General features: G+C 45.3%; 1 protein-coding gene across 1 annotated transcript in view; it reads left to right on the top strand.

Moving 5' to 3' along the window:
• The first annotated feature begins 4,095 nt into the window (after positions 1-4,095).
• LOC102844509 (patatin-like phospholipase domain-containing protein 4-like) overlaps positions 4,096-24,719 on the top strand; it is a 29,507-nt gene continuing 8,883 nt past the window's right edge. The window contains 4 exon segments of the mRNA XM_006892410.1: positions 4,096-4,275; positions 9,949-10,043; positions 10,182-10,317; positions 20,206-20,271. Of these exon segments, the coding sequence (XP_006892472.1) occupies positions 4,096-4,275; positions 9,949-10,043; positions 10,182-10,317; positions 20,206-20,271 (477 nt within the window).

Genomic DNA, 24,719 nt, shown 5'->3' with positions numbered 1-24,719 from the left:
CCTTGATCTCTAGACTGACAGCATGGCTTCTCAGTACTGATTAGTATAACACATTAAGCAAAATCTTGCAGAAAACAATCAAAATCGGCTAGAATAATACATGAACAGAGAACTGCCAGAAATTCATGCAGGATTTAGAAGCAGCAAGTTTTTCCTTGTACTGAGAAGTCTGTCCTTAAAAAAAAGACATCTTGCTTGGAAGGGTAACGAGAGGGTCAGTGTAGGTGATGACCACCTTCAATAAGAAGCTGTAGACGCTATGGGCTCAAATAGGTCAGAATTGATGAGAACGGCACAGGATAAGGCAGAGGATTCAGATCTGTTTTTCATAAGGTGACTATGAGTCATAGTTGACTCAATGGCACCTAACAACAGCAACATATGGGAGCATGAACCAGGGAATGCAGTTGCCATTCTTAGGGACCTCTTGGTGTGCCAGGCACTACTGTAGGCCCCCCCCAGACCTCAGGCTCTGCATGCAAGAAAACTGGGATCTTGGCTTCGGATCAATTTCCTAGTTATGTACTGACGTCCCAGAAGACCAGGAACTGATTTCTCAACTCTAGATCCCTACGCCAGCACAATGCTTGCTGCTACACAATGGATGCTTAATAAATGTCTGCTAAATACCTAGAGAGAGGAATCCGTTCAAAATGAAATTACTACGGAAAATAGACAAGTGAAAATAAGCACATTAATTTTGAGAAAATGTTCTTAAAGGCAATCAAATTACTAAAAATTCTGATCACAACAGTAATTCACTTAAACCTAACATCCAGAACCAACATTTATTGATCATGTACTATGTGCCAAGTGCTAGGTCTGACACTGAGATTACAAAACAAATGGGAAAGGCCCATGACAGCTTTCCTGACTTTATAATGCTAAACTTTTTTTAACTGGCTGGATAGAAATACGGTATAGGGTAGGAAGAAGGGAGTTGAAATGCGTGAGGATCCACCTGTACAGCAATGGGGCCCCATTTCCTGGGAGACTTACATTTGGAGGGCTCTGCTCTCTCTGCCCGCTGGCCAGGTGTGAGTTTATCCTTCCTTTAAGATAAGGTCGTCCAGGTGGCCCAGAGTTACGGCCTCCTTCTAACCCCTGACGGCTTCTGCTGGCAGCGCCAGAATTGAGGAAAGGGATGGCTGCTCTGCCATCGCTACCCAGGATCCAGATCTGCAAATGTCTCTCTTTAAACTGTTGCTACCTCTTGTACTTCAGGAAACCAGAGATTTTGATTTCGCTGTAATGCACAAACATGAACATGCAGCACAACTGCTGGGTGGTTCTACTGAGATGCAGATACTCTCATTCTGGAGGTGAGGAGGGCATCTGGGATTCTTCCTTTCTAATCTGTTTCCTGGAGGAATCTATGGATTGGAGGGCTACACTCAATGGCTAAGACTGAGAAGACAGAGAAAGCCCAAGGATGGAAGAGGTGCACTTCACCTTCCCTCCAGTAAATCCTGACGCTAAAGAAGTCAGCCAGACAAGCGATGCTAAGGTTTTCGCCTGTTTTCAGGACTAGCTGCCTCAGATAATTTTCATTCAGAGAATGAAAAGCATCAACCCAAGAGATTCTTGCTTACACAAGACATGGCAGAATAAAAGACGCAGAAAGTCTGAGGCGGGAGCAATGACGGGTTTTAACTTCGGCCCAATTTTACTTCAGGCAGATGATTTGGCATTTCCTACATTCTACTCCCCAGCTGGTGGAAGGGAATCTATTCTTAGGAAATGGAACCCAGTGAAGCTTCAGCACCAGGCGAGGAAGACATAGGAGGAGGATAAAACATATTGGCAGAGCCCTGTACATCTGGGTGGGGGTTTCGCCTCAAATATGACCAGTCAGAGGTGCCACTGGCGGGACATCGGGCAGACCATGTTGCTTTACAATTTCGCGCTGACTCGGACTTCACCGTTCCGTTTTTTTCCAAGTCAGCTCTGAGAGATTGTGAAACCTGGCCAAGGTCACAAAGCACAAGGGAGATGAGAGACATATATCGTGAAAGATGCCAAAGCCAAACTTTTCAGGTAATTGCCCAGAAAGAAGCCAAATCCAGGGTTGGCACAAAGCTGTTGACTCCGCCCAGTTGAGCAGATGCACCGCCCTGAGGTACAAGGGGGCGGAGACAACAAGGAACCGCTTCCAGATAACCGACCAAACAGTTCCGGTGCACAAGTGAGGGTCATTCGGGGTCAACGGACTCGCAGCTAAGGGCAGGCCCGCCGGCCATGTTGAAGCCGTCCGGAGAGCAGAAGGAGACTGTAGGTATTTCAGGGTAGCATGTTCGTTCACAAAAAGGCTGCCTCCCGCCCTTGGCCGGAACTCGGGCATCGAGAGTCAGAGCGGACGACGCTTGTTGCGCCCTGTTCTTTTAACTAGAGAAGGTGGAGCCTGGGCAGAAGCCGGTGTCGTCATAGCCGGGCGCGAAGGCAGGCCCGACCTCTTCCACAAGAAGTTTCCGGGCGGGCGCGCGGCCAGAAAGAACAAGCGCTGATAGGTAGAGCCGCGTTGAGTGACGGCCGGCTCCGCCTTCCATGTAAGGGGCGGTTCTGCACGGAAGTGCCTCAGGCCTGTATTGGTAGGACAAGGTTGGGGGGGTGGGGGGAGGCTGCCGCATCCACCAACCTTTCTAGGGGTGGTCATTGGGGAGGGCTGCGAGGGGAGATGAGGGAAGAGGATCCGAATCACACCTCCTGGTGGCCTGCGGGCTGCTGGCCAGCGCAGACCAGGCTCCAGGATTTTGACTTCCCCGCCCCCGCCCTTGCAAAAAGGAAATAGAACGGGGGCTAGTGCTTTGTGGAGCGGGACCCTGCTTCTCAATGTTGAGTGACTGAGTGTTCCCTCCACCTCAGAGCTCAGCCGATGCAAGGGAACCCTGGTTTGGGGTAAATGTGAAAGTCCCCAAGTCTGGACTCTAGGACCCCAGAGCCAATCCTAAAGCACAGCTAGATATATGTGATCAGACAACTAACAGATTATGTGCACATTCAGCGCAAATGTAAAATGTTAAATATCCCATTTCCTTTAGCTTCCAATTACCTTTGCCAATAATATCAGAAGGTACTGACAGTATATATATGTTTCAGTAATTTATACATTTATTGTTGGCAACGGTATGCATAATATTTAAGTGGAATTATTGCGATATTGAATAATTGCATGGTTTTTTTTAAATACGGAGTGAAGGGGGAGAAGAGTAAGGACCACTATGTATTTGAAATTCAGTGTTGCAAAGAGCAAATATATTTCTCATTTACAATTTGATACAATATAATTTCATGTTTCTGCAATAATTAAAAAAAGGTTAAAAAGGTCAAGCAAAAACACCAAATGCTTTCCCAACTGGAATTTATATGTCTGTATTTTAATAAGCAATTAAATATCAGATAGCAAGTCTATGTACTCGACAAATGTGAAATGTTGTACAGCCTTTTGTGGTTGGTTTGGCTATTTTTAATTTAAGGGAACTATATTTAGTTAAATTGAGAATGAGGAAAGAATAAGACAATGGATGGTTCCTGAATGATTTAGATACTTAACTACAATTAAATGACACAAAAAAAGCCAAATCCCTTGTCATCACATTGAAAATCCTATGGCTTTAGGGCAAACGGTTGCCAAATCTTTCTGTGAAAAGACTGATGGCTGCAATAGCATACCTTCAGGCTAGAATCTTAACTCTGAACTTTAAAAATGAAGTTCACTAACAGTTGCCTTGAGTTAGAATCTACATTAGAATTGACCCATCATTGAGTTTCCAGGCTTTAAATCTGCACAAGCAGAGATTGCCCATCTTTCTCTCTCAGAGCCACTGCTAATGTTTTAAACAATGCCTTGGAAAAAAGAAGTGCAGAAGACGTTATAGCTTGAGGAATGCTATGTGTGCCAGAAAGTCCATTCCAATTCATGTGACAGCTGAATTACCCTGAGGGTTTTCTTGGCTGCAGAACACTAGATCTTTACACACACAAACACACCCCAGCTGAGTGGGTTCGAACTGCCAGGCTTTCAGTTATTTACCAGTTTGCATTCTTTTAAATTAATTCTTCTCCCCCCACCACCTCCCTGCCAGTTTTGCAGCTACAATGAAGCTCATCAACTTGTCCTTCTCAGCCTGTGGGTTTCTGGGCATCTACCACTTGGGGGCAGCATCGGCATTCTGTAGACATGGCAAAAAGCTCCTGGAAGATGTGAAGGCCTTTGCGGGGGCTTCTGCTGGATCCTTAGTTGCAACTGTCCTGCTAACGGCGCCAGGAAAAATAGAGGTAATTAAGTAGGACCTGGGTCATATCTCTCATCAAGAAATTAAGAGCCAACAATAGATGAATGTGAACTCCAGAAGCAGTGCTTTGCCTGGGAAACAGGCTTTCAAAATGTCATCTTTAGGGAACTATGCTCTTGATTTTGCAAAAGAAGGTTACTTAGGATGCCGGTGACACAGGGTTCTTGAGTTTTTAAGTCATTTTAAGATTCTAGCTCTGTTTCAAGGATATTTCTGCTTTTCGTCTTCATGACTACAGGGACTGTTTTCAAGGTCTCAAAAATATAATCAAAAACACTCCTCCTATATACAAATAAGGACACAAATAACAACATGGGCATGCCATTTCACTTTGGGGCTTTGTTTGCTTTTTTTTCATTCTCATCATCAGAAAATAAACTCTGAATTCCAAGTAATTTAGCCAAGAGTAATTAAAAGAAGCATTCCTCAGGTTTTGAGACTCCTTCTCTGCTATCTAAACAGTGGTTCTGTGTTCACTGGCAATAGGAGCTGTTGTGTAGGTGAAGAATATTTGCATTTGCTAATTCCCTACATACTGTCCCATTCTCAGTGGTAATAAAATAACAAGGGTTTAACCCATTCTAGCCCAGCAGCATCAAGATGGATGGTGAAGAGATTGAGACTGTTAATAGCTTCAGTTTGCTTGGCTCTACAGTCAACACTCTTGGCCACAAACAACTCTCCTAGCCAGTAGCCAGGAAATCAAAAGACAAATTGCATTGGGAAAGTCTGCTGTCAGGGACTTCTCCAGAGTACTGAGGAGTGTAGAGTCATTCTAGTTCACTAGGGTTACTAGTGGTCATGGAGTACTTGCAAAAGGACTTGGCTACCATGACTGAAAGCAGGCAAAGAATGCCAAGAATGGATGGGAATGAAAGCAGTCTCAGACCTCCTAGAACATGTACCATGAAAGGGACCTGGAAAGTTTCAGATGTTCTTGTTTAGGTGATTTAGAGAAGGAAGACTTTGTTCATAGGTACAAAGATGCTTTCTTGAAAACTGTTCATGCTTATCTGTGCTTTGTTCCATATTGCCTAGACTTTGTTCCATGTGTTTAAACATTTACCCACCCTATGAGATCATGTTTTACTATAAGCTTTGATTTTCTGCTAATAAAAGTAGAGGCTTTATAATGCCTCAGGATTACTTGCCTGAGACTGCTATGAACCTCTGAAAATTGTCATTTCTTTTCCCTGGTCTGCTCTCGACTCCGCAAACACACAGACAATAGAAGAGCTACAATGTCAGTGTAGAGACTAAGGTGTGTCTGATCCAGGCCATGTTCTTTGCAATTACTTGCTATTTATTACTTGCTATTACACTGGACAGTGACTAGGGATGAGAGAAAAAATGATACCTATGAGCTGTAGTGCTAGACAAGTGTTTTGAATCTAGCACCATGGACTGCTAGATGAACAAACTGCTTTGTCCTAGAGAGGGTGAAAACAGACTGCTCCTTGGAGGGAAGGATTTTGAAGCTTCATTTGGCATACTTTGGGCATGTTGCAAGGAGGGCCCAGTCCTTGGAGAGGGACTTCATGCTTAGGAGAGTGGAGGGACAGTGTACAAGAAGAAGACCCTCAATGAGATGGATGAGTCAGTGACTAGGGTAATGGGGGTAGGTGTGTTTGAGACAGTGAGACTGGCTCAGCACAGGGCAGGCTTCAGAGCGATTGTACCTAGGGTAACTGAGTTGCGACTTGACAGCACATAACAAGAAGCAGCCCAGGAAGGAAGGGAGTGGAGTAATTTTAAAATTTCAGAAGTGTAATTCAAAATGTTGTTCTTAGCTCTCTATGAGCTGCCAGAAATCATGGGGCAAAACCCTGGTTAGGACTTATCCTCCAGGACTTGGAGACAGGCAAGCTCTGTTTTTTCAATACATTTGTGTTACAGCAACTCTTTACCAGTATATGTGTCATCTACTTACACAGGACTAGAAAAACAATTAATAGCTGTAGTTGAAATTCTGAAGGCAGGAAAATTAGAATTCAACTATAACAAATCCATGCTAGGAATCCTGGAGCTTTTAATTGCAGGTTACCTTTAGAATTTGGTTTTTCTTTTTTTTTTTTAAAGAGATAAGGTTTGACTTTTTTTTTTAACAGACACTGTTAAGATGCTGCATTGAGCCTAGCATTGTGTAAAGTCTTTTCTACGTTCTTCTATTTAATCTTCTCAGTCACCATGAGGCTTTGTTTATTTTGGTAAAAATGTACGTAACACCCTAGTCAGCAGTTTAAGCTTTTGTACATTAATGCCCGTGGTCCTGTTCCTCAGACTGTTAGCCATGCTCGTTATCTGCTCCACTGTTTCAACATTTTTAATTTGGACTTTGTGCCTTGGAATATATTCACCTGTTCTGTAGAGGTCCTATTGTCATTTTGATCTTACGAGTATTTCTTTTGTACTTATGTGAAACCTATACTTAGACCAGGAAGCAGTCATCAGAACAGAGCAAAGAAACACTCCATGGTTTAAAATCAGGAAAGGAGTACGTCAGGGATGCTTCCTGTCTCCATACCTTTTCAATCTATATGCAGAACAGAGCATTCAGGAAGCTGGATGAATGTGGCTTCAGGATCAGAAAAAGATTTATCAACAACAACCTATATTATGCATGTGACACAACCTTGCTTGCTGAAAGTGAGGCAGACCTGAAGTGCTTGTTGCAGAAGGTCAAGGACTGTAATCTTCAATATGGATTGAAGCTCGACATCAAAAAGACAAAGATTCTCACCACTGGGCCAATTGGCAGCACCATGATAGACAGAGAAGGGATTGAGGTTTTGTTAACAGTTAAAGCTTGCTCAGCTCCACAATCAACATCCTTGGTACCAGCAGTCAGGAAATCAAAAGATGAATTACATTAGGTAAATCTGCTATCAGAGACCTTTGCAGAGTACTGAGAAGAAACTATGTCAGTCTGGAGACAGGTGTGCCTGATCCAGGCCATGGTCTTCACAATTATTTGCTGTGCATCAGAGAGCTGGACAATGATAAGAATGACAGAATTATTGATGGCTTTGAGTTGTGGTGCTGGAGAATTGTCTTGAAGATAGCATGGACTGCCAAGAAAACAAATAGGCCTGTCTTGGAGAGGGGTTAAACCAAGTTTCTCCTTGGAGACTAGGATTTTGAAGCTCTATCTCACATACTTTGGGCACATGGCAAGGAAGGATCAATCCTTGCAGAAGGACATCATGCTCGGAAGGGTGAAGGGACAGCACAGGAGAGGAAGACCTCAGATGAGATGTTTTGATAAAGTAACTGGGGTAATGGGGGTAGGTGTACTGGAGTCAGTAAGACTGGCTCTGGACAGGACAGGGTTCTGAGTGGCTGTACATAGGGTTGCTGTGAATTGCAGGCAACTCGACAGCACTTAACGACAACAACACTATTACTTTTAAAGGGTACAGTGTTCCAGGCAAGCATTCTTTTTTTTTCTTCTTTAAATTTTTTATTTTTCAATTTTTATGTTACTATTTTGTGTGTGTGTACCATCAAATTGGATCTGACTGGTACAGGAGATTGCCTCTCCTTCTGCAGCAGACCATCTGGTGGATTTGAACCACGTGCTTCTGGTATTGCAGTGCAGCTTCTTGCCACTAGGCCACCAGAGCTACCCAAGGCAAGCATTCTGTATTAAGTGAGCTAAACTATGTTTAAAGACAGCTTCATAGGATCATTCAAAGCTTAAAAAGTGTTGCTAGGCAATAGATTCCTGGCTTCTTTCAGTCTTATGTATCCAGTAAGTCTAGTTGCCAATAAGAATTTGAAGATTTGCTTTATCATTTTCCTCCTTTTGATCAAGAACCATCCACTGGGTCTCTGTTCAAAACATTTAGTAATGGTGCCTGGACACTATCCAGGTCTGAGCTCATGACAAAGGAGGCAGTAGTTAGTGGAGGCAGCTAGACCTGAAGATCATTTCCTTTCTTCATGCCTGGGGCCCTAGTGCTACAGGTGAATAGACATCAACTGATTTTCTTCCCATTTCTTTAAAGGAGCATGTAAGCCATCTGGGCTCCTAGCGTGCCTTTTAGTGCAAGCTTTATTTTAGGTTGGAACACATTCTGGGTTTTAGATTTAGATAGACAAGGTTTCAGAGTCTCAGCAAATTTAGAAATATATTAAGTGTGATTTAGAATGAATGTGATTTGGGAACACTGTGATAATACACCCTCTAACATCACTGCCATTCTGTGATAGGAAGGCGTTGATGAGTTGGCTTAAATTTGAGGCAGTGAAATCTCTAATTTTTTGTGCTTACAGTGGTAGTATGGGTAGTATGTGTTGTGGGTTTGGGGTGGTTTTTTATAACTTTTAATTGTGATTTGACTGAACACTTGGAGAGCAAACTGGTTTTCCATTCAACCATTCATAATGTCGTTTTTATGACATCAGTTACAATACCTACATTGTTATAGCACCCTTGCCACTTCCATCCCGTGCCTAGTTTCCATTCATCCTCCAGTCCTGTCCCTTCTTGCCTTCTGAACTGTATCTCTAGGCAAATCCTGCCCTTCTGCTCTTGGATGGCCTATTTCTATTTATCTTGCTATCAAAAATTGACTCAGTTGCATTATGAAAAGAATGGCAGTAGCATGGCATCTTAACTGAAAGGTATACCATGATTCTCTTTATCTAGACCATCCTTATTTATCCATTTCAAAGGAAATCTTAAGCTGCTTTTAAATAAGGTTACTTCATTTTCTTTTCTAATTAGCTTATGAAATTTTTTTTTAGCAAGATTGCTTCTTTTTTTCCTTTCAGCAAAATTTTTTTAGCTCAGTTCTCACTGATGGTGTAAGTTCTTGGAGCTTTGTACTGCTGTGACAAATTCTGGAGTAATTAATCCAGTCCTGAGCTTGTGTGTGTATAATTAAGAAGAGCATCTGATGGCAGCTGTCTTCTCGATGGTAGGCACATTTATGTAACAGAGGAAGGCAGTGAGCTTTGCATCAGCCCTCACATTCCACGAGGCATGGTGCTGGACAGAGCCTGGGTGACATCAACAAGCTCTCCGGATGGAGTGAGCTCTGTGTGGTCAGCTGCTAACCTGAAGGCTGGCTGTTTAAGGTCACCAGTGGCACTGTGGGAGAAAGGCCTGCAACTCTGCTTCTGCAACTATGGCCCGTGGACATCTTGGGAGACAGCTCTGCTCACTAACACATGGGGTCGTCCTGAGTAGGAATCCACGCAAGGGCAGCAGGTTGGCTTGTTTGTTTGGGGTTTGGTCTTCATTAGAAGTTATACCCTGGTGTGGCATGTATGTGCATGCATGAGAGCCTAGATAGGCTGCCTGCTTTTAATTTCCATGCGTCGATTTCCACACATGTCAAAAATCATGTACAACAGGACAAACTCACTCAGTCCTGCACCTTATTGCCAGCCTTTGGTACCTTTGAACCCACTGCGTGCTACTTAGCAGGCAGTCTAGCTCTGTAGCACTTGTGCTACCAGGGACCCATTTGGCAAAGCTTGAGGGTTTTTTCACTCGTTGCCACCATAAGAACAAGAGAACAAAGCCCTGCCCGAGCCCGCACCACCATCATAATCACTGCTTTGAGCCACTGTGTTGATCTGTCTCGTTACCCTTCAGCTCTGCCAAGCTGACAAGTCAGAGCCTCATTGCTTCACTTTCTCTTTTCAGGAATGCAACGAATTCACCTATCAGTTTGCGGAAGAGACTCGAAGGCAGGCTTTCGGGGCCATCACACCCGGTTATGACTTTCTGGCACGCTTGAGGTACACACCCAGTCCGTCCTGTGGCCATCCACGAAGACAGTGTTGTTGCCTTTCCACATGCACTGTGGCAAGCTCAGCATCTTCACCCTTGAACTACTGCACGAGCTGTTCAGTAACTAATGGCTTTGTCTTCCCTAGAAGCGGAATTGAGTGGATTCTTCCTCCCAACGCCCATGAGCTGGCCCAGAACCGACTCTACATATCTATCACCAACACTAAAACCAGGGAAAATTCCTTGGTCTCCAGTTTTTCCTCCAGGGAAGATCTCATTAAGGTAACAAAGCACTTGGGGAACATAGTGTGGCGTGGGGAGCTGCCATTTCAATCCAGGCAGACCTTGAGACACTGGGCTCAGTTCCAGATCAGTGTAGTAATCGCAGATCTAGGGGCCAACTGAGTCACTACCCAGTGTGTAAGGAAAGGTGGGTTTCCCTCCCCTGTGGTCTATGAAGTAAGTGCGTGCAGAAGTGTGAGATCTGCTGAGGATGGCCAGCGTGGGACATGGACACCCAAAGTGGGCACGTGCCATCGTCAGAAACATGGCGTGAAAAGGTGCTGGCCCGAGGCTTGCCACAAACCTTCACTCTGTCTCAGGTGCAGCAGCTGCGGATCATGATGCAGTACAGCACGATAAAAGGTCCTCTGCCTGTGTTGCCTCCGAATGGCAAGCTTCATGCTGCCACCGAGCCCATCGCCTTCCTGCCTGCCTGGCACATGATGAGCGTTCGGTGATGGCTTTGAGATGTCTGGCCTTGAGCTTACTAGGGAATGCTGGTCCCTGATACAACATAAAAGCAGTTAATAAATCAACTGAAGCCAGTAGCCATAGAGTCAGTCTCAGCATTCCAACCCCATTTATCCTGGTTTGACTCTTTCTACTCCATATTTCTGGAATATATCCAGAGGACAAAGGAGAAGTGGCCCGCAGGGTCCCCTGCTAATCGTTAAAGGAATGGCTGGCAGTGGAGGCTCCGCCATGGAAAGCAGTGCCTGTGGCATCAAGCCCGGCCCTGTTCAGATACCTGACACTCAGTTCTCATAACTACCAACTATCAATTCAGAATACAGGTGCAGCTCGGAAAGCTTTGACTTAGCACCTTCGGCACTACATCAGAATTACCACTGGACTTGATAAAAATTGCTCTGTGATGCACTCAGTGCCGTTTGCTGTTTCTCCTCTTGGTGTGTTCAGTGGAGAAAGCACACAGCCTTCCATGACTCTAACCCTAACCCTAACCCTAACGCTAACCCTAACCCTAACCCTAACCCTAACCCTAACCCTAACCCTTCCTTAGAGCCTGTCCAAAAGGAAATGCTTGTTCCAAGTTGACGTCTGGTGACAGAAACGATGATGCTTCAGAGAACCTGCTGGTTGTTAGAACTGCCAACTTTTCAGGTAGCAGCCAAGGGTTTATCCACCATGATGCTCTTTCTCATAAAGACTTCTTGTGTAGCATCAAGTTGGAACCGACTCATAGCTGACCCTCCAGCAAGTTTTCAGAGGCAGGAAATCGATTAGAGCCTAAAAAATCCTGTGGGACAATCTACTTTAGAGTCACAAGAGATCTGGTAGCACCTGCCACAAAAGCACCAGTGAGGCTGACTGCCAGTGGGAAGCAGTTCTGGAGCCCAGATCTCCTCTATGCTCCATTCTGTTTATTCCCTTATGTGTTGGTACCTTTACCTTTCTCTCCAAATATATTGGCAAGTCAGTTGGATGAGAGAATGCTTGGTTGATTGAGTGGCAGTTAACAGGGAGTTTGGTGATGTGATCCCTTAGACGTTTCTAAATCAGAAGAGTTGCCATGAGTCAAAACAGGCTCAACAATAAATCAAACCAAACCAGAAAAGGAGCACTGCTCTTGAAAGAGCTGGGTTAAATTGTTCTTTTCCCCTTTTGCAGAAGCCAAGGTGAGCTTCTTGGTATGGAGAGTGCATTTTGATGTGCAAAGTGTGATGACTAGAAGGTTGGTCATGTGGTTGTAGGGCACTGTCAAGTCCTTTCCTACTCACATAACAGAGGAGCTGGACCCACAAGGTTGCCTGCACTGTCATTTTTACAGGAGCTCCCTTTTCTCCACTGGTGGGTTCAAACTGTCAGCCTTCCAGTTAGCAGCTGTGTCACTGCAGCTCCTTGAGTTCAGTCAGCAACTTGTGGATTTCTAGTCTCATTCAGATACCATTTAAAAGACCTAATGGAATATTCAGTGGACAGATAGAATTACCTTGCAACTACATGGATTAGGATATTTGTACTTGGAGTACCAATTACAACAACTCTCACTTATTAATTAAGTGCTTATTATCATAAGAAAAGACATTTTTATGTCATCATCATCTTGCAGTGGCTGGGGAAGCTTAAAGGAACAATGTGATGCCCCCTGCCTGGATTCACAGATTGTTAATACTCACTATGGACACAAGAGGCTTGTAATGTTTTGAAGGAACCCTCTGGTTTGCACAGGAAACAGACCACATGCTATAGTCTCATACAAGAGGAATGTTCTCCCCTCTATTATCATCTGCCCGATCCAGCCCTCTCCGCGCTCGATCCCAGCTGCAGAAAGTCCAGCCTGGATACCGCCTACATCTCATGCCTGATTTACTTCTCACTCTTGCAGCTCCCTAGCTTATGGCATCTTCCAGCTCATCTTTAACATGTCCCTTTGGGCAGCATAGTGCATTGGCAGTTTCACTGATAACAGGCAGTCTCCTCCCACAAAGTTGTAGCCTCAGAAACCTGATGAAGGGGGGCTGTCAGAACAGGTTCGATGTCAGCAGGTTTGGCTGTGGGTTTCCAGAGCCCCCAGAAAGGCTTGTGGGTTCCGTGAAAGAGACCCCTTGTGACCTGACGTCTAACCTGCAGCACACTCCCCAGCCTTAACCCTCTGTGTCTTTGATTACCTGCTGCAGCGGAAGGCACACAGGATTCTTCTTTCCCACCTCCTCAGTTTCGGATGATAACCAGAGAATTGGTGTAATTACTTGAGCTCATTGAACAGATGAAAAATCGTTGACAGAAATTTGCAACTCCTTGTAAAGAGAATATTGAATAATTAACACTTATCCTGTATTGTTCAAGAAGCATTCTCAATGTTTAGTGTAAGAAAGATTTAACATTTTTCAGAATTAAAACAAGAAGGGTAGATCTGAGCTAAAATAAATAAATATATATATGTTTATATATATATATGGGAAATGCTACCAAAGTCAATAGTTCAAACCCAGCAGCTGCTCTGGGAGAAGGAAACCATTTGCTCCTATGAAGGTGAGCTGTGGGAAACCTCTGCACAGTTCTCCTCCGCTGGAGAGGGTCACCACACGTTAAAATTGACTAAGCAGCCGTGGGCTCTTTTCAGTGCTGTTTGGAATGTGCATGGAGTAGTTAGCCAGAAAGAATAAGAGAAAGGGAAGAAAGAGGCATCATCAGAGTGAAAGAAAACAAACCATCAATCTGGGGAAGGTGCCTAGAATGGCTAAAGCATTTGACTGATAATCGAAAAGTCAGTAGTTCAAAGCCACCCAGCAGCTCTATGAAAGACCTAGAAATCTGCTCCAATAAAGATTACAGGTCAGGAAACTCTGCTGTGTTGCTTGGGGTTGCTCTGGGTTGAAATGGACCCAACTATACCCAAAGAGAATGACTCCTTTTGGGGGTCATTGTGCATATTTCCACCCCCACACTTTCCTTCTTTGACATTATGTTTCATACAATCATTCCCATACATTATGTTTTATGAAATTAATCACCATTGGACTATGCCCACCATTAACCTGTCTTTTCTGGTCCCTGATGGATCTTACCCATGCGATTGGCACAGGATAGAGCAGGGTTTAGGGCTGTTGTACATAGGGTCGCTATGAGTCACAAATGACTCGATGGCACATAACAACAACAACAACCACCCTCCCCTAACCCTAGTCCTTCGCTGACCAAATTGGGCTACCCTCTGTGTCACTCCCTATCAATCCCTACCCTTCTGCTTCTACCCCATTCTCCACTTAGACTCCCATACACATTATCCTATTTTTACAGTAATGACCTTATGCAGTGTTTGTCCTTATGAGACTGAATTAGTTCAACCAGAAAAGGACCCATGTGTCTGTGCTCAACTGATATTCAACCAGGAAACAAAACTTACAAATGGGGCAACAACAATCTCTTCAATTAATGATGCTGGTAAAACTGGACTGCTACCTGCAGAAAGTTGAAACAGGATCCACATCTCACACGATACACAAAAGTCAACTCAAAGAGTATCAGAGACCTGGGATAAAGCCGCAAACCATAAAGCTCATCAGAGACAAACTGGGCCCAAGCTTAGAAGGCCTAGCCCATGGTATAAAGAGCCTGCCAAATACAACCAGAAATGCACAATCTGGAGAGAATAATGTTGATGAATAGGACCAACTAAAGAGTAAATCCCTGTGTGCATCAGAAACTTTTTACAGTAGGGTGAAAAGAATCTCGACTGACTGGAAAAAAAGCCCAAACATTTGGCATAAAGCTGACAGCTGGGGAAAAGCCCATGGAGCTGTTCCCCTGTTCTATCACACGGCGGTGCTGGGGTTAAGGATGTGCTTTTGTGGAGAGGAGGGTAGTTTGCCTGGATGGATTGGAAGGAGCTCCGACGGTGGGCTCCCTAGGATGTTGCACTGAAGACCAAAAGGACCGGCCACACTGGCAATTCGAATGCCACCATGACTCTTCAGGAGAAAGACGGGCAGCATCTGCCCACTCACACTCATACTCACAGCCTTGGACACCCAAGGAAGGTTTCCCTGAGCCTGAACCAGCTTGGTGGCAGGGAGCTTTCTCAGAGAGACATTGGAAAGGGTCTTGATCGTGCAGGAGGTTGAATGTGGGACTGTGAACCAAAGGTTGGACAGTTCAAGTCTACCAGCTGCTCCATGGGAGCATGTCCACTTCCATAAAGACTTATTGCCTTGGGAAGGTCGTGCGGCAGTTCTGCTGTGTCCGCCTGGGTCGCTGTCAGTGTCAACAGTCGGTGGCTCTGTCTCTGGCTTGGCAGCGAGGGCATCCATTTCAGCTCAGACATATAGAAGTTAAATTGACGGCACAAGAGAAAAGTCACTTGCTCCTTCCATACACTAATTTCCTGCCAAAACAGAGTCTGATACATAGATCACCAGCCCCTATAAAAAGGAGAGGAAGCTGTGACAGGACAGACGCATTGATTCAGAGGAGTGACAGGTATTTTCCAGCTCACTGCACTTTTCATATCATTGAGGAGAGTTCTCACTGTTATTATTGGCAGGAAAGTAATTGGGTAGTGTTTTTCATCCAGACAGAGTTGAGCATTAGCTTGTAAGCTTCGCACTGCCCTTTGACACGGGGAGCGGGGAACAGACTCCTGGTTTGGGCGTGGTGAACGTTTGCCAGGGCACATGTGTCTTTGCAGCATAATGAAATGAATGGTTATTTATAAAGTGTCTTTGGTCCTTTTAAGAACGCTAAGCACTGTCATTTCATGAAATGTGTGTTGTCCATAAATTGCTCCCGTTATTGTTAGAGTGAAAAGTTGCATTTGCTGACTCACTTCATTAAATCCCTACATTGTGCTTGTACGTAATTGTTTTCTTTAAAGGAGTGGCCAATTGATGATGGGGCCAAATGTAGTCAGGGGGAATGCAATTACCGTGCCTGTAAACAAACTCGCCAGACAAAAAAAACCAGCCAGCAGCCTGAGCTATTGTTCCACAGAGGCAGCTCTCTGTCAGGAGCCCCCACTGATGGGTGGAATGATCTTCCTCCTCCTCACCTGCTCTGCCTCCTCGTGAGATGCCCCGCTAATGTGATGTCACCTCTCCTGTTCAGCCACCATCTCAAGGTGGAAGCCTGAACCAGGATGGCCACTGTGGTGACTTCCTCCAGGCAGGTGACAGATCTAACTCTAGGTGGGGATGGCATCTTGTGACATCTAACACAATTAAGAATTCACTAATCAAAGCAGCTGCTTTCTGCCAGGGACGCAGCACTGCCCGAATCATGTGTGCTGTCAGCGGTCTAGTACACAGGTGCCTGAGAGGGTTGTTGCTAGTTGCCCACATGTTGGCACCAACCCACGGTGAGTGCACGGGCAGCAAGGGGACACTGCCTGCTGCCATCCCAGCTGCATCATCACTGGAATAGCTCTGTGCGTTGTTTAGGCTCTTGTGTCCATCAGTCCCTCATTGTCCCTGACCATCTACTGTACCAAACCCATGTCCTTTTCTAGTGATTGCATTTCCTGCTAATGGGTCTGCAAGGCATGAGTACATACCTCGCGAGCTTTGCATTGAAGGCACTTTGTGGTTCAGGCCTTCTAAGGCTTACTCATTCTTCCGACACTCCACAGTCTAGTCCATATTCAACTCCACAGTTATAGTTGGCCAAAAGAAGAAAAAAAAATATCATAAATCCAACTTGTGAATCCAGGTCTTCACAACACTATCAGCATACATTTTATACTCAAGGAAACGTGGGTTCAGCCGAGTCACTAATTAGCTGGAGGCCCTTGAGCAAGTAGCTTGTTGTTGCAAATCAAGTTGGGGAGAACGAGATGCGCTCTTTTATTTAAGGACTGAGGTGTGTGTGAGCCACGCTAAGGTCTCTTCAATCACCTCATGCGTATATAGACACCGGACACTGAGTAAGGACGCCTGAAGAATCAATGCCTTTGAATTATTGTGTTGGCGAAGAATATTGCCTAGAGCATGGATGGTTGGAAATCAGGAATCTGCCTTAGAGGAAGGCTGGCCCACGTGCTCCACAAAAGCGAGAGAGGCTGCCGCCCTTTCTTTGCACAGGTTAAAAGGAGGGGGCAGTCCATGAGAGAGAGGGCTCACACAGACTACTGTTATAAGGACAGCACAGGGCCAGGCGAACATGGGGTCGCTGCGTGCTGGAACTGACTCACAGACACCTAGCAGCTGTAGTCACCTCCCTGGAACTGGGGGCCTTCTCTCCTGGGAGCTGGGAGGAGCTTGCAGCTCTCGCTGGGAAGAATGACCAGGAGTGCAGGTGTCTCCATTCCTACTGTGGAGAAGGGGACAATGACCACAGACACGGCTGAGGACTGTCCCTTTGTTGTCACTGTTAAGTGCCATCAAGTCAAGTATGACCCATAGTGACCCTACAAACAGACCTGAACCCCCCAGCCTACCTATGCCGTCCTCACCATCTGTTACACTTGAAATCACTGCTGCAGTCACTGTGTCAATCCACCTCGTTGGGTTACCTTGAAGGAGGCAAAGCTGCACCTTCCTTTTAGATGGATTATAAAAAGCATCAGGACAGCTTCCCTACAGTTGACGCCAACCCCTGGTAAGCTCGTGTGATCCAGAGAAGAGCTGAGCTCCTCGGGATTTCCAGTGGCTGATTTTTCAGTTGATCTCCAGGCCTTTCTTGTGAGGTGCCTCTGAGCAATCTCATACTTCTCACCTTCACTCCACATTCCTCTGCTAGGATGACATGTTCGCAAGAGGAGACGGAGGTGTATTTCTGCTGAGGCTCTGCTGGCGGGTTCACACCACTCACCTTTCCGTGAGCAGCCGATGCTTAACCACAGCACTGCAGAGCTCCTTAGACAGAAAGCATGCGAGTCTTTCCTGGCAGTGGATGTTTTGTTAGAGGTTAAGAGGCGCAGATTAAAGGTAGACTGTCCTCAGAGAAGCGGATGCCAAGTGCACGGTAAGTGGCTCTGAAGCACGCCTGGCACGAAATGCACTCCAGCTGTGTGGGCCGCAAGCGCTGCCACCGAGAGGACTTTCCTGCAGAAACTGCGGTATGCTGGTGGCTGGCTCTATCATTCAGCTGCAGATCAGAACAAATAAGCTCTTGGAGAGCTGACCTCAAAATCAGACCTCTAATATTATTTCTTTGAGAATAATGCATTCTGAATCCTCTATGATTCTGCACAGATATTTACAAATCCGTGTGGGGTCCATCCATGATCTATTACTTAAAAACACAACTTAGGGAAACAAAACCCCAAACTCACTCCTGAATTCTCTGACAATAGACACAGCTGAAAGGCTGGGGCTGAAATTCAAGGTGCCCAACGCTGTCTCTTTTTCAGATAGAACACTTGTGGTGGTGTTAGAGACCACGGAATTGGTTCCAGCTCAGGCGAGCCTGTGAGCAGCAGCGGCACTCCAGCCCCGTGCTATCCTCACCTGGCCGGGTCACCCTGTGAGTCCAGCTCACTGAGTGTCCCCCTGCATTTGCTTACCACCTTGTTAACAAGCACAATGCTCTTCTCCAGTGATGAGCCCTCCTGGTAGCATGTTCACATGCTTCCCATCCTTGCTTCAAAGGGACATTGTGACTGTATTTCTTCCAAGGCAGGTTGATTCAGTATATGATCTGTTACCTTTTCCTTGTCAACAGCACAACGCAAAGGCGTCAGTTCTTTAGTTTTCTTATGACTGCCCAATTTCCCCATGCATTTGAGATGGTGGAAACGCACTATAGTGTAGATCAGGCATACCTTAGTTCTCCAAGTGACATCTTTCCTGTAAAACACTTTTAAAGTAGTCTTTTGGACCAGGTTTCCCCCAGGATAGTATTTCTTAACTGCTGTTTCCATGAGTGTTGACTGTGGACCTTAGCAAAATGGGATCCTTGACAGCCTCACCTTTCCCCATTGATCATGCTGCACCAGTATGGTGAGGATGTTTGCTTTCATGTGGAGATAATCCACACTGAAGGTCGTCGTCTTTGATCTTCTGCAAGAGTTTCAAGTCCTCTTCATTTTCACTAAGCAAGGCTGTGTCATCTGCACATCACATGTGATCAGTGAGTCTTCTAGTCCCAATACCACAATCTGCTTCATGGAGTCCAGCTTCTCAGGATTTGCCACATCACAAACAGGCATTTGCATTTCTGAAGAGTTGTGAGAACCCAAGTTCTTCCACTAGAAGAAATGGTGCTTTCCTAAATGGCAAGATAAAATGGAAAGTCGCACCTCTTAACTGCCGCCGCTTTGCTATGTATCCCAGCCAAGTCACTAGAACATGTTATGTTGCGTACCATTGAGTCAGAAGGGACCCATAGCTGACCCTCCAGTGGGTTTTCAGAAGCAGTAAATCACACGGGAGGTGACTGCCCATCTTCCTGCCGTGGAGCTGCTAATGAATTCACACTGAGAGACTTAGGGCTGGCAGCACAGATCCTTACTGACTAGGTCACCAGAACTCCCCACTAGAATACAGAAATGTGTTATTACCGCCACCAGTTGGTAACCTGGGAGAGAGCACCCGTGAGCCGCAGGTGCAACTCCGCTCTGGTAGGTCAGAGGTGCTTGGGCTTTGGAAATCTGTCTTATGGTATTAACTAAAGTAAATCAAAGCAGAGGCTGTCAAGCCGATTCCAAGTCATAACAGCCCATGTATACTGAGCAGAAAACCACGTGTATAGCGCAGGTCCGGTAGCTATGAGCTTTCAGAAGCATATTGCCAGGCCCTTCTTCTCAGGAATCGCTTTCAATTGCTGACCTTGTGGTTGAGAGCCAAGCATTTACCTGCTGTGCTGCCAGGGCACCTTCAGTGCATGCCTGGCCTGCACAGCCTTAAAGGAAAGACAGAATTTTGAATATCTGAAAGGAACTTAAATAAGCAGGTACAAGACAAAGCTGTCTGCATCCACTCGCTTGTGCAGAAGTAAATGCAGCAGCGTTCCAGCTGCAGACAGCCACGTGTTCATGAGCGACATGTCCAAGCAAGTCTGAATGGCTGTGTCTGTATTGATTACAAAGCAACTGCTTGAGAACGTCACCCTGGGACCAAGCCAGTAATTAGGCCCTCCTCGGCCACTGCTCTGTAAAGATGAAGAGCCTGGGAATCCCAGTTCTTTTCTGTCACTGTCACAGAGGCCGAAAGGTACCTACCAATGATAGAAATGAGCATGTGAAGTCTAAGGGGCTTACTCACTGAATGTGGTTCATGGGGGGAAATCCCTGCTGTAAAGTCCATTCCAATATTCATAGGGATTCCGTAAGACAGAGCCAAGTTGTAAACCTTTATGGAAGCAGATTACCATGGAGCAGCTGGTGGGTTTGAACTGCCAACCTCTTGGTTAATATCACAGCCCTTTACCCTGACTACTCAGCATGACGGCTAATGGCTGACGTATGCGCACTGCTTTGTGCTCTCTGTCCAGGTCCTCTTGGCCAGCAGCTTTGTGCCCGTGTACGCAGGCCTGAGACCCGTGGAGTACCAAGGGCAGGTAAGGCTCTTGTGGTGCGAGGACGGTGCCTGTCTTGGTGGCTTTCCTTTGTACAATCCCTTTTTACATTTTGACAACTTCAATCAACCTATGGAATTTCTCCTGAATTGTTTTTATTTTCTAGAAAATGAAGTCCAAGTCAGGGACTGTGGCAGCTTGATGCCAAGATCTACAGAACAGGCATACCTGACTGAGCGCCTTAAAAGCACAGTTTCTTTTTTTTAAAAAAGCCAAACCAGTGAACACAGGTTTCCTTAGCTTACTGCTGGTGTTGACTCTGGCTCACAGTGACCTTACGTGGCAGAGTGGAACTGTACTGGAGGGTGTCCTAAGTCCCAGTCTTTCCAGAAGCACATCACCAGGGTGGATTCCTGTCCAGCCACTGGGGGCTCTCTTTGGGGGAAGCCAAGCACTCACTTCTACAGCACAACAGACAACACACTGCCACCGAGAGGACACCAACTATTGCTCATTCAGCTGCTGCGTGCTGAAAATCTAAAATGGACAGAGAGGAGATGGACGGAACTGTGGTGGTGGGAGGGAGGAAGAGAAAGGGGTAGCCTGAGAGGAGCTTTGTAACCTTACAATGCACAGCAGCCTTGGAGGTGCTTCGCGCAAGCCGGAGCGTCAATAGTTGAAACCGAACTACATGATCCATGGAGAAAGAAAGGACAGTCAGCCTCTGGAAAGATCACAGGCTTGGAAACCCTGTGGGGCAGTTCTGGGGTATGCTGTGGGGTCACTGGGGGTCACAAGCCACCAGTGCTAGGTTGGTTTGGGTGCATTCCATTCCTTGTTAGCACTGATGGGCATACAAACAGCAGTCTGACACCCACTCTACGGCCAGAAAGACACAAAAGGCCCACTGCCTTCTTACTGATTTCCTTGTTTTCAAAGCAAGATGAAGTAAGTTCAACATTCGCCCATGGCCAGTAGAGTTTCTTGTCCCTTTTTCTATTGGCTACCATCTCCCAGAGCTGACAGACTCTCAGTTGTTACGTGATCTCTTTCATGTTTCAAACTTTTATTTGTGAAATCCCCAAATTTAAAAAAACCCAAACCTTTCTTTTTTTATACATAAAATAAAAACCTCTTAGCAACACCACTCTTAGACTAAGTTAAATAATATTTTCTCTCTCATTATATGAATAAAGTCAACATTTTAACATTTTTAAATATAATAAAACTATTATATATATTATACTGTTGGGTCAGAACTGACCCATAGCTAACCCTCCAGAGGGTTTTCAGAGGCAGTGAATCACACGGAACAAAACTGCCCATCCTTTTGGTGGCCTCGAACCACAATTCTTCAGGATTTTAGCGCAGCCTCTTGCCACTAGGCCCCAGAGCTCCCTGTTGTGTGTGTGTGTGTATAAAATAAAACTATTATTGTATGTTATATATTATTTTAGAAAACTATTATATATATTATGACCTTTAATTGTATGACAGTCTAACGGAGAAGGATTTTCTTTCAAATGAATGCTTTATGGTATATTCTAAAACAATCCTCTGCTGTCAAGTGCTAACTCATTGCAACCTTAGAAAACTGAGCAGAACGGCCCCACGGGGTATGCAAGTTAGTATCCAAGCATTTCTCTGCTGCACCACCAGAATTGCTTTAGAGATCATAATCATACCCTGTCAAAATGGCAGAAGGGTTAAAAACACCCCAGGATATTTATTAAGATTATCTTTTCCCAAGGAAAGGGTGCTAGGAACTCAGAAGTCTCTAGAATTGCAGAGTTGATGGATAAATCAGGAGGGCAGTGGTTGTAGATCAAGGATGTGCATAGAATGTCAAGGAGCTCCAGAGGTGTAGTGGTTAAGTGATCAGCTGCACAAAAGGCCCAAGAGTCACACTGCTCCCAGGAGGAAAGGGTGGCAGTCTGTGTCTGTAAAAATAACAAAACCTGGGGGCACGTGTCCTCTGTGCTTTGAGGGCTCCAGGAGTCAGAAGCCATTGATGGCAGCAGATCTGATTTGGTTTAGGAAGTTAGTATTAAATGATAAGAAGAAAAGAAAGACAGGGTGGACTCAAGATCAGAACAGAACCACAGTTAAAAGCCATGTGTGCTCAGAAAGCTAGACAATGACTAAGGATGAGAGAAGAAGAATCAGTGCCTTTGAGTTGTTGTACTGGAGAAGCGTCTTGAACATACCATCTGTCCTCGGAGCCAAGGATTATGAAGCTCTCTCTCACTTTGGGCACATGGCCAAGAGGGACCAATCGTTGGAGAAGGACATTATGCTCGGAAGGGTGGAGGGACAGCACAGGAAAGGGAGGCCCCGGATGAGATGGATTGATACAGTAACTGGGGCAATGGTGAGACTGGCTCAGGACAGGGCAGAGTTCAGAGCTGTTGTACAAAGGGTCGCTATGAGATGCAGGGGACTCAGTGGCACATAACAACAACACTGTGCTCAAGTACTCGGCTGGAAAGATCCCCTTTTCAATTTTAATAGAGCATTATACAGGAGGGTCATGTGAAGGAGGCTCCTAATTGCCTTCCAATATACAGGTTTCTTTATACCCTTAGAAACAGAACACTAGTTGGTAGCTAAACACGTGTCTGTGTAGCTGAAAGACTATGTGTCCTGGCCTCACTTAGAAACACTGTTGTTGTGCTCCACCTAGTGACACAGAGTTTACCATCCAGTGAGTTTTCAGAGGCAGTGAGCCGCAGGTTAGTTGCTGTCTTTGCCTTTCCTTTCCAGTCATCCCTTAGCTTCCTCACACAGCTGGCAGATTCAAAGCATGTACCTTTCAGTTAGCAATGCAATGCCTTACCACTAAGCCATCAGAGCTAGGTGTGGCTAGATGCTTAAATAAATGTTACCCAATACAGTATAAACTGAACTAGCATGGGCTTCTGCAAAGGGGTAGTGCATTTCTCCTTTCAGCTGCCTGGAATTTAGATGTGAAGACTGGAGCTCCAGCAGCTACCTCTGATAGTTAGTTCAAAGATCACACCCTGAGTATGGCAGAAGAATGAACTGGAAAGAGCCAGGGTTCTGGGACGTGTTTTAGAACTGCCGTATGTGTTTTCCCACCATGAGCCTTTTATCCAATAAAATGAGCTAACACTTGCTTGACAGAGCTACAATCTTTTGCATCTTACAGGATGCATTTCTGTCTGCACCAGGGCCAGTACCCTTTCACTTTTTCAGATAAGGAAAGTGAAATGTTCAGATGTCAGTCTACTAATTCTTTGAGATGGGGCCACTTTCCCAGGATGAACAGTAGAGCCTGCATCTGTTTTCTATGTCCTTGTTACTTGCTGCAGCCAACTCGAGCTCATGACAACCCCTTGTACAAACAGTAGAAGGCCTCATCCTGCTCCCCTTTCCATGATCTTTAATGTACTGGATCGAGTTCATCTCTCTGAGGGAGTCCCTCGTTTTCAATGACTTCTCCACTTTAGCAAAAATGGGCCCTAGACTTTCTTCTTAAAAGACTTTCCTCATTCATCTCTGTCCCCACTTCTTGAGAACTGGAAGAGCTGTTATTGTTGTAAGGTGCCTTCGAGTCATGTATAACTTCATAGTGACCCTATGAGCAACAGACCTGAACGCTGTCCTGTCCTATGCCATCCATATCAGTTCTGACACACTTGAGTCCACTGCTAAAGCCACAGTGTCAGTTCATCTCATTGGGAGTCTTTACCTCTTTCTCTGAACCTCCCTCCAACTTTCCAAGCATGATGTCCCTCTCCAAGAAAGAGCCTCTTCTAACAACATTCCCAAAGTATATGAGACAAAGCTTTGCCATCTTTGTCTCTAACGAACATTCTGGCTATACTTTCTTCAAGACATATCTGTTATTTTGGTACAGTCCATGGGGTATTCAGTACTCTTTTCCAACACCACAGCTCAAAGGCATTGATCCTTCTTCTCCCATCCTTATTCAACATCCAGCTCTCAGGTGCAGGTGATTGAAAAGTCCATGGCTTGAATCAGGTGCACTTTAGTCTTTAAATGGACATCATTGCTCTTCAGGATTTTGGAGAGGTGCCTGACAGCAGGATTTCTCAAGGCCGTATATCTGCTGATCTCCTGACTGATGGTACCAAAGGTATTAATTGTGGATTAACATTAGATTAAATCATTGACAATGTCAATCTTTTTCCCCCATCAATCTTGAAGTTGCCTCTTAGAGCAAGTTTCTGAATCTCTTCTGACATCCATTTTGGTCTTTTCTTTCTCTCCTTTCTCTGTGATGACATCATGGCTAATGTCCTTGATGTCATCCCACAACCGGGCTGCTCTTGGATTTTTAGTGATCACTGCTTCCAATATATTCTTGAAATGGTTTTCAAGTTCATATGGGACAGACTCAAGATCATATTTTGGCTCCCCTGCATTTGTTTTTATTTTTTCCAGCATCAATTTGGCTGGCTGGATATCTTGGTGGCGGTCTCGTCTTGGTGGCAATCAGGAAAGGG

This window comes from Elephantulus edwardii, unplaced genomic scaffold (genome assembly GCF_000299155.1).
Source record: "Elephantulus edwardii isolate Elephantulus edwardi_28Jun2011 unplaced genomic scaffold, EleEdw1.0 scaffold00115, whole genome shotgun sequence".
In the NCBI taxonomy this organism is placed as follows: Eukaryota; Metazoa; Chordata; class Mammalia; order Macroscelidea; family Macroscelididae; genus Elephantulus; species Elephantulus edwardii.
The sequence above is the reverse complement of the archived record's forward strand: the minus strand, read 5'-3'. Positions and strand labels throughout refer to the sequence as shown.